At 35.4% G+C, this 15,194-nt stretch overlaps 1 protein-coding gene across 1 annotated transcript in view; it reads left to right on the top strand.

Annotated features, from left to right (window-relative positions):
* LOC100332639 (protein APCDD1-like) overlaps positions 1–15,194 on the top strand; it is a 35,853-nt gene that overhangs the window by 13,306 nt on the left and 7,353 nt on the right. Inside the window, 2 exon segments of the mRNA NM_001442892.1 lie at positions 794–935; positions 5,052–5,562. Coding sequence (NP_001429821.1) covers positions 794–935; positions 5,052–5,562 — 653 coding nt within the window.

The following is a 15,194-nucleotide window of genomic DNA, read 5'->3' as shown; positions in this document are numbered from 1 at the left end:
TTCGTGTGGAGGGCTTTCCCGCCGCAACCGGTTTATCCAGTTAGCTCATTGAGTGCGTCGGCGGACTTGAGATGGCGGACTTGAGACGGCAACCAGGTTTGAGTCCGGGGAAGAGCGGTTCCAGATATCAGGTAAGACAAAAACAGAATCCAAAAAATAAAGTGAACGAGTGAATAACAGGGTGAGAATGTGGTAAAATCTGAAAACACGGTAAAAATCAGGCGAGAGCTTTTCTTTTTCTGGATGGCTTTTGTAAATCGTTGGTTGGGTTCAGGGAAATAAGCGGGCGGGGCGTCAATCTGTAAAATTGGTTGGGTTTAGGGAAGGAGCAGGGTGGGTCAGCCAATTCAGTCAATCATTCAGTCAGTCGGACAGACGGTCGCTCGACAGCGGCCTCTGGTGGGTTTACACGAGAACAGCGCGAGAGACATTTGAGATATTAAAAAGCACACTGCTGCCTCTAGTGGATTCGCGAAAACAGAAACTGCAAAGATATGAACCTCCCGGGACGTATTTCGCGGTCTCCAGAAATGTCCACGGGGCGTTTTCAGAATGAGCCTGGGTTGAAAAAAACCCTCTTCAATATTTAGAATTTGGACGGCAATAATTAGTTCCACCACTAGGTGTCAATGCTACACACTGCACTATTTAAACAGTTTTTAATGCACATCTTCAAAATGTGTGCACATCCTGCCATTTCCATTACTGTGAAATTCCAAAATGCACATACCAACAGGTGTAATGACACAATTATACAGACAGTGAGTGTTTATGTTGTGTGTTTGTTGTTGAGTGTGTGTGAAGGGCTCGTCTCATCGTACGGACTGGTCCTCTAAAGACACTGAGTGTGTCCAGATGCTGAAACACCTGCACAGCGGAGCCCGCATCACCGTCCAGATGCCACCTGACATCCAGGGCCACTGGGTGTCCACCAGGTCAGAGAACACCTGTACTGTTTTGCTGTTTTAGTGCATCATTTGCAGTTTTTGATCATATTTCTTTTAGTTATGTCTCAATTTTCAGCATTTTTAATGTCAAACATCAAAAGGAAAACAAGATCATTTTAATAAACCCGCTGACAGATTATTCTGCTGGTTTTAAAGCTGCTGTTTGTAAGTGTTTGACTTAAATCATAAAAGCACCATAATATGTGTGCAGACATTTCAGAAACATGCTCAGTGAACATTCATGTTTATCTGAAACACAATGGTGAAGTCAGATATTCTGCTTTGAACATGTGCGTTACATGGCGGAACGGCTGTCTTTGTTTTGGTCATTTAACCCGCCCAATGCCAGTTTAGCCAATTTTATTTCAGCATCCCGGGTCGCCTGTCAGTCGGGAAGGCTCTCAGAGCATGCATCTGTGACTGAAATGTGACCTCCGGTGGACAGTAGCAGACTCTGAAATGAGACGCAGATTCAGAGTTCCACATGAGGTCAATAGTCAATAACAATATAATTACGAGTGTAAACATTTGGTGAGCAGGTTACGTTGTAAATCCGTGTCTTAACATTGCGCTGCGTGATGAGATACACAGTGAAGAGCAATTTGACTGTGTGCACTAGACGAAACACAACAGAAGTGTAAATACAGCCACTCAGCAGCACAGAATAGTGCACTCACTGCTGTACGCTTTATAATCTAATCAACACATTTTAAAGCTCTTTACCATGATTAAATGTAGAGGCTGAATCACTGATATGTGTTGGTTTGCACCGAGTCTCAGTTCTGAAGTTCAGTTTCAAACAGTTTATTTTATTCTCCAGATCTGAGCTGAACTATCTGCTGCTGCTTTCAGTAGTATGGTGATAAATGTGATGTGAAACAGCATTCAGACTCACATTATTAGCATTGAACACTGAATAAAGCACATGAGCTGTCTCTGAGCTGGTCATTGTCAGTTTTCTATTGTTCAGCTGTGAGAAATAGAAGCCATTTCTAATATATTAATTCGAGGTGTTGGTCAGGACAAAAACTCCTTTTAATATGGAAAATATTCCTACTATTGTGTGCCGTTGCTTTTATTTAGAACACGACCTAAATCAGCCTTTAGGCTCATCAGCCAGGCACACTGCTGTTAGTATTGTTGGTCTCTGGCAACCTGCTCTTGTGTGTTTGGAAGCAGAGGTGCAATACCTAGTTCAACCACTGGGTGTCAAACTTACATACTGCACCTTTAATAAAAAATAACATGTAATATTGACAAAATCTTTTTTTAAAATTGCAATGAATCTACCACCCACAATTTTGCCTCTTTTTTTCTGTGCACAGCTTACGTGGTTTGTCCCAGACTCCTGTTTTTGCCTATTTCAGTTTTTATTGCGTAATTTTTAGTTTTCTATTTAAGAGATGCATAATTTTCAGCATTTAGTGCTCAATTTTCTGCTGTTTTCATTTTTATTGTGTATTTCAGAGTGTTTGCCATTTTACAGCAAAATTCTCAGGTTTTTTTGCAGGTTTTATTGCATAATTTTCAGTTTTTGCCATTTTAAAGCAGTTTTTTCCAGTTTTATCTATTAATTTTTTTATATTTGGACAAGAAACAAGTCAAAATCTCTAAGCTACAAAATTGCTTTCTGTTTCTTCTGCAATACACCCATACTGCAAACCAGTGGCTCTCAACTGGTTTGGCCATGGAACCCACATTTTTACATGGTCATTAAGCCGCGACCCAAAATTTTAGGGACTATAATATAGTTTTAGGAATTATAATTCATTTGTATTTATTTAATAACATTCACAATTCCTGACAAGAAAATCACCAAGACTTACAAATAAAAACTATTTTATTGTTGTCATTTAACAAAATATATGAAATTATAGAAATATTACAAAGTAAAAACGACAAATACTGTAAACAGCAGTGGTAAGAAAAAGTTCAAACTGAACTGTAAATAAAACATTACCACTGATCCTGGTGAACAGAACAAACCAGCAAATGAAAGCTCTTCTGCTATTGTGTGGGCTTTCTTGGCCTTTGCACAGTAAGATGCGCAGAATGCCTGTACTTGTTTCGAACATGAAGATGTTCGGCACTTTTGTAACGCCCTCAGCTATTGGAGTTGTCTTTGAAAACAGTCTGCAGGTTTGTCCTTGCAAATGGGTTGTTTGGTTTCCAAAGGTGTTTTTACACCTGCCTTATTTAGGTAGATTGAATCGCACTACAGTTCGTTTTCTCTTTTGGTGCGGTTGGTTTGGGCAGGTGAGAATGCAGCAATCGTACTCGAGTGCGCACCAAAAGCAGACCAAATAAGCGTACCGATACCTGCTTGAAGAGGTGGAGTCGGTACGCTTTCAACGAACCCTGGAGCGGTTCGATTGTGGTGAGAATATGATCCGTGCTAAAACAGGTCCAACCACAAAAAGTACTGCGCCTTTTGGACTAATCCAGCTGTCGTAGGCCGATGCGCTGTGCATTATGGGATATGGAGGAAAAATTTGTTGACAGCGCTTTACCAACAGAGAGAGAGAGAGAGAGGGGGGGGAAACATTACCTGATGGATCGTGGGTGATATTTCCGCAAGATGACCATGTCGCAGTTTAGCTAAATTAATTCACGCCTCCTCCTGAAGTGACGAGTGATGCATTAAACACTGTTTTCCAGCCGCGGCCGCGCTTCATTCTCCAAATGTATAGTTTGTCTAAAGCAGAGATACAATCAGTCAGTGCAGTCAACCCTCCAGAGTAAAAGCGACATGTTGTGTCTGCCGGTTTGTTTACCTGCGGGAGTTCACTGGCATTTTCCCGCACGTGAATTCTGACCAATCAATAAGCAGTTTAGGAAATATGTTCAACAACATCTGGCCAATGAGAGATGTGGATTTTGTCACATGACTGCATTTTTGTTCGTTTCAACTGTTTCAGACCAAAGCCAGCAGTGTGGTGTGAAAAGACCCAAAGACGGCAGAAAATGCAACAATGTATCATTTATTACCCTTGGTGCGGACCAAATGAAGCGAACTACAGATGTGAAAGCACCCTTAGGGCCTACTCACACTATGCCATCCGTACCATGCCCAAGCCCATTTCCCGGGTCGTTTAAGAAGTGTGAGTGCGCTGAATCGGTGAGAACCACTAAGCGCGGTTCACTTGGGCTTTGGCGCGGTACGCTTGTAGTGTGAGTGCAAAACACACCAAAGCCCGAAACTGAAAGCGATACGTGACTTTAAGGGACTGTTTCATATGGATTATTAATTCATTAATTTATTATTATTAATAAATTATTATTAATTTATTAATATTATTTTGCCGTAGTTTATTGAAGACGCAAACTCCTCACAGCACGACAGCTGCACTTTCAGCAGACCTCCTCATTCCTGCAGCACGAGGGCTTTATGATTGTTTATGAGTGTCAAAAGTGGCGGATCTGTTCGGTGAAATATCTGACTGCGTGTCACCGCATCCCTAATGACTGTTTGGCGAAATATTTGAATGCATGTCACTGCATATCAAACGACTGACATGATATAACTAGAGAAATCTCCACTGTGTTATTGAGTGAGAGAGCGCTTCTCACTGAACAGCGCAGCAGGGATGACGTAAGCGTGCCCAGGCCCGGTTCGAGGCAACTGTACATAGTGTGAGTACAGCCTTAATGTCGTTTTAATTTAGAGGGTTTCATTCTCTCTTGTGAGAGCACCTCACTACATATGACACACTGAGGTTTTAAGCCTTTTTGTCGTCAATATATGTAAATCCATACTTTACATATTCGGGGTTGTACTTGCACTTCAACCTATTTGTTGCAATAATTAAATAAAATTTCACATGTCAAAAGGTGCGGTTGTCGCATGTGCATTTCAAAATAAAAGTCTGATACAAGCAAAATAAGTTAAAAATGAAACTTTTGTTGTTGTTGTTATTTTGAAAACACACTCTGTGACCCACTGAAAATGTGGGTGGCGACCCACCAGTTGAGAAACACTGCTGTAAATAATGTAATGGCAAAAAAAAGTAAATAAAACAAATATTTTTTATGTTGCTTTAACTTATTTTTTCTATTTAAGTTTCAACAAAATTTTTAAAGTGTGTTTTTTTTTTCTGTGCACAGCTGTGAGGTCCGTCCCGGGCCCGAGTTCATCACACGCTCATATCGTTTCCTCCACAACAGCAGCTTTAGTGCGCTTCAGTTCTACTACAGCGACGTTCACTGCAGCTCCCCGACACACACACTGCTGGTGCGGGGTCGGTTGCGGCTGCGTCAGGCCTCCTGGATCGTACGCGGTGGCACCGAAGCTGACTACCAGATCCAGAGCACACGAGTGGTGTTTCACTCCGAGTCTGCGGCTGCGGTGCTGGGTCTGCAGCTGGAGCGCGGCTGCAGAAGCATCTCCAGGTCCTGGAGGCTGAATATGAGCTATGAGCTGTGGAGTTTAGAGAAAGACAGCGAATGCACAGCGCAGATCAACTTCAGCATGCATGAGCTGCAGCTGCTGCGTCTGGAGAAACAGCATCTGGAGCCAGCGCTGGAGGAACTGTATCTGGGAGACATCCACACCCAGGCGGAGCACAGGCTCACATACAGACCCTCCAGCTACCAGCCCGCACTACACAATGCCAGGGTGACTAACACACACTCAAAACATGCCTACATTCAGATTATCTGATTCTCTTCTGACTCTTTTCTATGTAAACACACTTTCCTGATGAAAAAACCCCGTTCTAAAACGTCAAAAACTAGAAATGATCTTCTAAAGCATGGGTCTCAAACTCAATTCCTGGAGGGCCGCAGCTCTGCACAGTTTTGCTCTAACCCGAATCAAACACAGCTGATCCGAATAATCAAGGAATGCAAGACTACTAGAGACTATTAAGCGGCTGTGAGTTGGAGGTGGTTGGAGCTAAAGTATGCAGGGCTGCGGCCCTCCAGGAATTAAGGTTTAGACCATTGCTCTAAAACATCAAAAACTGAAAATTACGCCCTAAAACGTCGAAAACTGAAAATTATGCCCTAAAACGTCAAAAACGGAAAATTATGCTCTAAAACATCATAAACTGAAAAGTACGCTCTGAACTGACATAAACCAAAAATTACTCTAATAAATGAAAAAAAAATTGTGTTATAAAACAAAAAACTGAAAATTATGTTCTAAAACGTTAAAAACTAAAAATTACGCTCTAAAACAATATAAACTTAAAATTCTGTTCTAAAACAATATAAACTTAAAATTCTGTTCTAAAAGGACAAAAAATTACTCTCAAGAGTGACAAAAACAGAAAATTACGCTCTAAAACATCACAAGCTAAAAAAATAAGCTCTAAAACGTCACAAATGGAAAATTACGCTCTAAAACGACAAAAACTGAAAATTATGTTCTAAAAAATAAAAATAAATAAAAATTACGCTCTAAAACGGCAAACATTAAAATTATGCTCTAAAACGTCAAAAACGAAAAATTATGTTCTAAAATGTCAAAAACTGAAAATTTCGCTCTAAAACAACATAAACTGAAAATTACACCCTAAAACGTCATAAACTGAAAAGTACATACTGAACTGACATAAACCAAAAATGACGCTATAAAATAAAAAAAAATTAAAATTACGTTATAAAACAAAAAAAAATGAAAATTATGTTCTAAAACGTTCAAAACTGATAATTACACCCTTAAACGTCAAAAACGAAAAATTATGATTTAAAACATAAAAAACTTAAAACTTTGCTCTAAAACATCATAAACTGAAAAGTACGCTCTGAACTGACATTAACCAAAATTACGCTTATAAATGAAAAAAAGAATTGCATTGGAAATCATAAAAAAGTTTAAATTATGTTCTAAAATGTTAAAAGCTAAAAAATTACGCTCTAAAACAATATAAACTGAAAATTCTGTTCTAAAAGGTCAAAAACTGAAAATTACCCTCAAGAGTGACAAACTTAAAATTACGCTCTAAAACAGCAAAAACTGAAAATTATGTTCTAAAGCGTCATTAGCTGAAAATTATGCTCTAAAACGTTAAAAACTAAAAATTACGCTCTAAAACAATATAAACTGAAAATTCTGTTCTAAAACGTTAAAAACTAAAAATTACGCTCTAAAACAATATAAACTGAAAATTCTGTTCTAAAAAGTCAAAAAATTACTCTTAAGAGTGACAAAAACAGAAAATTACGCTCTAAAACATCACAAGCTAAAAAAATAAGCTCTAAAACGTCACAAATGGAAAATCACGCTCTAAAACGACAAAAACTGAAAATTATGTTCTAAAAAGTAAAAAAATAAAATTACGCTCTAAAACGGCAAACATTAAAATTATGCTTTAAAACGTCAAAAACGAAAAATTATGTTCTAAAACATCAAAACCTGAAAATTTCACTCTAAAACAGCATAAACAGAAAATTACACCCTAAAACTTCAAAAACGAAAAATTAAGCCCTAAAACGTCATAAACTGAAAAGTACATAATGAACTGACATAAACCAAAAATGACGCTATAAAATAAAAAAAATTAAAATTACGTTATAAAACAAAAAAAATTAAAATTATGTTCTAAAACGTCATTAGCTGAAAATTATGCTCTAAAACGTCAAAAATGAAAAATTACGCTCTAAAACATCATTAGCTGAAAATAACTCTCTCAAACGTCAAAAATGGAAAATTACGCTCTAAAATGTCATTAGCTGAAAATTTCGCTCTAAAACAACATAAACTGAAAATTACACCCTAAAACGTCATAAACTGAAAAGTACATACTGAACTGACATAAACCAAAAATGACGCTATAAAATAAAAAAAAATTAAAATTACGTTATAAAACAAAAAAAAATGAAAATTATGTTCTAAAACGTTCAAAACTGATAATTACACCCTTAAACGTCAAAAACGAAAAATTATGATTTAAAACATAAAAAACTTAAAACTTTGCTCTAAAACATCATAAACTGAAAAGTACGCTCTGAACTGACATTAACCAAAATTACGCTTATAAATGAAAAAAAGAATTGCATTGGAAATCATAAAAAAGTTTAAATTATGTTCTAAAATGTTAAAAGCTAAAAAATTACGCTCTAAAACAATATAAACTGAAAATTCTGTTCTAAAAGGTCAAAAACTGAAAATTACCCTCAAGAGTGACAAACTTAAAATTACGCTCTAAAACAGCAAAAACTGAAAATTATGTTCTAAAGCGTCATTAGCTGAAAATTATGCTCTAAAACGTCAAAAACTAAAAATTACGCTCTAAAACAGCAAAAACTGAAAATTATGCTCTAAAAAATCATAAACTGAAAAGTACGCTCTGAACTGACATAAACCAAAAATTACGCTGTAAATGAAAAAAATAAAAAATTGTGTTATAAAACAAAAAACTACAAATTATGTTCTAAAACGTTAAAAACTAAAAATTACGCTCTAAAACAATATAAACTGAAAATTCTGTTCTAAAAAGTCAAAAAATTACTCTTAAGAGTGACAAAAACAGAAAATTACGCTCTAAAACATCACAAGCTAAAAAAATAAGCTCTAAAACGTCACAAATGGAAAATCACGCTCTAAAACGACAAAAACTGAAAATTATGTTCTAAAAAGTAAAAAAATAAAATTACGCTCTAAAACGGCAAACATTAAAATTATGCTCTAAAACGTCAAAAACGAAAAATTATGTTCTAAAACATCAAAACCTGAAAATTTCACTCTAAAACAGCATAAACTGAAAATTACACCCTAAAACTTCAAAAACGAAAAATTAAGCCCTAAAACGTCATAAACTGAAAAGTACATAATGAACTGACATAAACCAAAAATGGCGCTATAAAATAAAAAAAATTAAAATTACGTTATAAAACAAAAAAAAATAAAAAATAATGTTCTAAAACGTTAAAAACTGAAAATTACACCCTAAAACGTCAAAAACTAAAAATTATGCTCTAAAAAAATATATACTGAAAATTCTGTTCTAAAAGGTCAAAAACTGAAAATTACCCCCAAGAGTGACAAAAACTAAAAATTACGCTCTAAAACAGCAAAAACTGAAAATTACGCTCTAAAACAGCAAAAACTGAAAATTATGTTCTAAAACGTCAAAAATGAAAAATTACGCTCTAAAACATCATTAGCTGAAAATGACTCTCTAAAACGTCAAAAATGGAAAATTACGCTCTAAAATGTCATTAGCTGAAAATTACGCTCTAAAACGTCAAAAATGGAAAATTACTCTCTAAAATGACAAAAACTGAAATTACGCTCTAAAACAGCAAAAACTACAAATTACGCTCTAAAACAGCAAAAACTAAAAATTACGCTCTAAAACAGCAAAAACTGAAAATTACGCTCTTAAACAGCAAAAACTGAAAATTATGCTCTAAAACGTCAAAAATGGAAAATTACGCTCTAAAATGACAAAAACTGAAAATTACGCTCTAAAACAGCAAAAACTGAAAATTACGCTCTAAAACAGCAAAAACTGAAAATTATGCTCTAAAATGTCATTAGCTGAAAATTACTCTCTAAAACGTCAAAAATGGAAAATTACGCTCTAAAATAACAAAAACTGAAAATTACGCTCTAAAACAGCAAAAACTGAAAATTACGCTCTAAAACAGCAAAAACTGAAAATTATGCTCTAAAACGTCAAAAATGGAAAATTACGCTCTAAAATGTCATTAGCTGAAAATTAAGCTCTAAAACGTCAAAAATGGAAAATTACGCTCTAAAATGACAAAAACTGAAAATTACGCTCTAAAACAGCAAAAACTAAAAATTACGCTCTAAAACAGCAAAAACTGAAAATTATTCTCTAAAACATCATTAGCTGAAAATTGTGCTCTAAAACGTCAAAAATGAAAAATTACACTCTAAAACATCATTAGCTGAAAATGACGCTCTAAAACGTCAAAAATTGAAAATTACGCTCTAAAACATCATTAGCTGAAAATGTTGCTCTAAAACGTCAAAAATGGAAAACTACGCTCTAAAATGACAAAAACTGAAAATTACACTCTAAAACAACAAAATCTGAAAATTATTCTCTAAAACGTCAAAAATGGAAAATTACGCTATAAAACGACAAAACTGAAAGTTATGCTCTAAAAGCTTTAAAGTTTTAAGGCACCACAGAATGCGACTCCAGTGTTGTGCAGACTCAGTGTGATCTGATTACTGTGACTGTAAAAGTGTTTGAGTTTTCATGTTGTTTTGAGTTTTTGGGGTTTTCTTAGCCTCAACCTCAATAAAGACTGTAGGATTTAGTGCTGTTAGACATTACAGGCTGATGTTTTTGATGAAGGAGAGCTTTTAAACACTGTCTGATGTGGCTGAAGAGCTCCTTCAAGAGAAGCCATGTGTTTTTGTGACACATAAACCAGCTGTGGTCCACATGAGCTCGTAAAGTGTTCAATATAGAAATTCCTCTTCATGCAAAGACGTCGACTTATTATTAAAAGTGCTTTGCAAAATCCTCCACAACAAGAGCAGAATGAAGCATAGCATCTGACTTGATTTCAGCCCCATTAGCTGACTTTTAGAAAGTATGCTGTAATGTGTGAAACGAGTTACTGCCGTAAATGTTCCGTTTTTACAGTTTTAGAGCAAAAATGTTGATTTTTGCCATTTTCAAGCATCATTTTTAGTTTTTGCCGTTTTAGAGGGTAATTTTCAGTTTTTGACGCTAAGAGTGTAGTTTTAAATTTATGTTGTTTTAAAGCTCAATTTTCCACTTTTGATGTTTTAGAGGGTAATTTTCAGTTTTTGTCGTGTAGGAGTGTAATTTTCAGTATTTGTCGTTTTAGAGTGTAATTTTTTAATTTTGTTGTTTTAGAGCGTAATATTCAGTTTTTGTCCTTTAACAGCGTAATTATCCGTTTTTGATGCTTTAGAGCATAATTTTCAGTTTTAGTCATTTTAGAGCGTAATTTTCAGTTTTTGTCGATTTAGAGTGTATTTTTTTAATTTTGTTGTTTTAGAGCGTAATTTTCAGTTTTTGATATTTTAGAGCGTAATTATCCGTTTTTGACGCTTTAGAGGGTAATTTTCAGTTTTGTCGTTTTTGAATGTAATTTTCTAATTTTGTTGTTTTAGAGCGTAATATTAAGGTTTAGTCGTTTAAGAGAGTAATTTTCTGATTTTGACGTTTCAGGGAATAATTTTCCGATTTAGATTGTAATTTTCAGTTTTGTCGTTTAAGAGCATAATTTTCGGATTTTGTTTAAGAGCATAATTTTCTGATTTTGTTTTAGAGTATAATTTTCATTTTTTTTATGTTTTAGAGCATAATTTTCTGATTTTGTTGTTTTGAGTAAAATTTTTAGTTTTTTATGTTTTAGAGTTTAATTTTCTGATTTTGTTGTTTTAGAGAGTGATTTTTCGTTTCTGATGCTTTAGAAGGTAATTTTTCATTTTTGATGTCTATGAGCTTCATTTTCAGTTTTTTTTTTCATTTTTAGAGAATAATTATCTGTTTTTGTCGTTTTAAAGCATAATTTTCTGTTTTTGACGTTTTAGAGAATAATTATCTGTTTTTGTCGTTTTAAAGCATAATTTCCTGTTTTTGACGTTTTAGAGAATAATTATCTGTTTTTGTCGTTTTAAAGCATAATTTTCTGTTTTTGACGTTTTAGAGAATAATTATCTGTTTTTGTCGTTTTAAAGCATAATTTCCTGTTTTTGACGTTTTAGAGGTTAATTTTCAGTTTTTGACGATTTATTGAGTTATTTTCAGTTTTTCATGTTTTAGTGACTAATTTTCCATTTTTGATGTTTTCGAGTGTAATTTTCAGCTTTTACAGTTCAGCATTTAAACACTGTGGCTGTAGATCTTTTTCAAGAGAAGTCTGGTTTTAGTGACAAACAATTTGGCCATGAGCTTTGACTCGAAATTCCTCTTCATGCAAAACACTGACTTAATAAAACTACTTTCAAAAGGTCCAGCAGAACGACATATGAGACCCGGAGTGTGTGTTTCCAGCATGTGGTGTTGATTTGAGCGGACGATATGTGTGTGACGCCATCAGACTGCCATTAAACACACGCTCATTAACACACAGCTTTCCTGATTTAGCTGCAGAATCTGTGCCAGTGTGTGTGTGTTGATGCTGGTTTTCTGGGTGGATCATAGCCGCTGCGTTTCTGTGTGTGTGCCTGATGGCCGCGGTGCTGTGTTTTATTGATTGTGTATTAATAGATGCATGCCTGGTTTAGTCATCATGAATAATTTGCAGAAATTCATGGTTTAAACAGAGCTGCAAACGGAAAAACTTTTAATAATAAATATGCAATAAATTTGGTAATTCAGGGCAGTATTTAAAGATTTCAGTGCATATTATTTAGTGTTTGCTGATGTAACCAGCCAGTGAAGTGCTGTGCAGGTAAACTTCACTCTTCTGATCTCTAAAAGGCGCTCTAGAGGCCGCGGTCATCATTTGTAAGATTGAGTGATTCTGCAGTTTTTCGTAGTTTTAGTTCATCATTTTTAGTTTTAGTAAATAAATGTAAGTTTTTAGCTGAAGTTTTTGCCATGTTAGTGCATCAATTTCAGTTTTTGCAGATCATGTTTTGCACATTTTCATGCATAATTTATATCAGCGGTCTCAAACTCAAATTAGGCAATTTCAGTGATTAACAAGCAAAAAAGTGGAAACCTGACATTATGGATGCATCTTAGGATAACAGACATGTCACCAGTGATTATGCGAATCAGCATGTTTATCGTGTCGCACATCAGCTGCTGAAATATACCCGTGGCTGTTGTGTGTTCGACACACTCAGTCATTCTTCCACAGACTGTATATGCAGACAAATCTCCAGCTCTTTGTTTCATGTTGTGCCTATAAGGTCCTTGAGCCCTGGGCTCCCTTCCATTTGCAGGGCGAGAAGGGAGCTTTGAGCTCAGGTAGGTCTCGAGAACTTCCTTCTTGGTGACAGAAAATGAATGCTATGATGAGATATAATGCAGGATGAGAGATTGACTGTAGTGCTAAATTTAGATTGATCAATTCTCTTGTTGTGCATGTGTTTGGAATGTGGGAGGAAACCGGAGGACCCGGGGGAAACCCACGCGAGCACGAGAAGAACATGCAAACTTTGCACAGAACCGACCGCCAGTCTGTTAACGGACTAGAACCGCTGACATTCTTGCTGTTAGGCAACAGTGCTAACTACTGAGCCACCGTGCCGCCCTATGAAGGAAAAGGTGGAGGAGTAGGGGTGGAAGGGGGAATTCTTCAAATCGATGACTGTAGTGAGAAACCCTGGCTCTTTATAGTGGGTTAGGAATCGTCTGATTGGTGGATCATACATAGCTAATGCAGAACCAGCCGTGTTCAATCATAATCACATGATCATCTCCAAATTAGTTTATAAATAAACTTTACTTAGTGACTTTACTGGCGATTGTTCTTCTCAATATCTTTCTCTCAAGAGTTCACACTTAGCTGATGATTGATAGTACAGCTAGTTTGGCGTGCTGTCCCGGGAGAGAGCCCTGAGCTTATAAGATCCTCGAGCCCTGGGCTCCCTCCCATTGCAAGGCGAGAGGAGAGTTTGAGCTTAGGTAGATCTCGATGACTCCCCCTCCTGCTTATTGTAGCTAAGTGTCTGATGTGGATGCTGAAGGTGTACTCAGAGCTTAACTAAAATAGTTTGGATTAATTGTTTTGGGTGCTTGTGTTTGAACTGTGGTAGAAAACTGGAGGACCCGGGGGAAAACCCAAGCAAGCACGAGGAGAACGAGCAAAACAGAACAGTAGTGTCGCCTGGTTTGGAAGGGAATTAAAGCAGGGGCATTCTTGCTGTGAGGCAACAGCGCTAATCGCTGGCCACCGTGACGCCCGTTTAAAAGGAGGGAAAGTAGGGTTGGGTGGGGGGGTTTCTTCAAGACGAAGATATTGAGATGAGAAAAGTCTGGTTATTTATAGTGAGTTAAGGATCGTCTGATAGGACAGTCTGATAGGACAGTCGTTAGCTAAAGTTGGAACAGCTGTGAACAATCATAAGCACGTGATCCTCTCGAAATCTGTTAACTAGTAAACTTCACTTTTTGTAAAACTACAACAAAGAGGAGGAAAGTATGAGCATATTCACTGTAACATGTTCAAGCAGCAGTACAATTTCACTAATGTACATAGTTTCTATACAAATCCTAATATGCTTACCCAGGTGAAAAAATATATAATTAAATGCAACTAAAATACACTTAAATACCCGCAAATACATTCTTAGTACATTGTTATTTTGTGTTAAATAAAAGTTTGATGGTTTTACACTATAAATATACTCATTAAAAGTATGTTTATACTTCAGTAGGAATTTAGTACACTTGACAAAGTATACCAAATACCAGAAATACTTAAATAATTTTTTAGTGTACTACAATAAAGTACACTACCGAGAAAAAACATCCAGAAGAGTTTTATTAGTGTTTTTCAAAAGTGTGCTTTAAATGCTTTAAACATTAGTTGATTTTTAGTACACTGTTTACATACTAATCCTAAGTTTAAAATAAGTTAATATATAAAACATCTATTAGTAATGTATTGTAGTAGAAGTACATTTTCCCAAAAGCTGTACTTAAGTACACTTAATGTGAATGCAATATTATCACTAACACTTAATTTTATTTTGAGTGTGGTAATTTTAAGTTTACATTAAATTGACTTTATTAAAAATCTATTTGTAATGTATTGTAGTAGAAGTAATTTTCCCAAAATGTCTTTACATTTCACATATGTGCTGTAATGTTGCATCTTATTTACATTTTTGTGTTCTCAGTTTTTGCTATGTTTTTGTTCTCTCCCATAAGGTATTTTTGGACTTGTGGTTTATTGCGCAAAAAGATTAAAGTGTTTTGATGAAGCACAAATGCTGTTTTCTTAGTACACACAGTTTGCCTTCAAAATATATTGTTTAAATAAATGTTTAGTATGTTAAGAGCACATTTTAGATCAGCTTCATGGTGTCTCATAATAGCACTGTTGAGTACACTTAGATGTACTTAATACTAATTTTTAGTACATTAAATACAAAATTAGTTTGGGAAAATAGAGCACTTTTAATACAGTATTTAGCACACTTTTTTTTACAATTTGTATATTCTTTTAATATATTACTACTATACTTTAAAATAGTCATGAATATAATTAAATGTTTAAAATTAGGGTTCAAGTGTATTTCTAGTTGTAGCTAAATATATATTTTTAAAAATACAGATATAGTATGTTAAAAGCACATTTTAGTTCAATTTCAGGGTGTCTCAATAGCAA

The sequence above is a fragment of the Danio rerio genome, chromosome 2 (assembly GCF_052040795.2).
Source record: "Danio rerio strain M-AB ecotype USA chromosome 2, GRCz13ab, whole genome shotgun sequence".
In the NCBI taxonomy this organism is placed as follows: Eukaryota; Metazoa; Chordata; class Actinopteri; order Cypriniformes; family Danionidae; genus Danio; species Danio rerio.
Note: the sequence above shows the minus strand (reverse complement) of the source record. Positions and strands in the feature narration are given on the sequence as shown.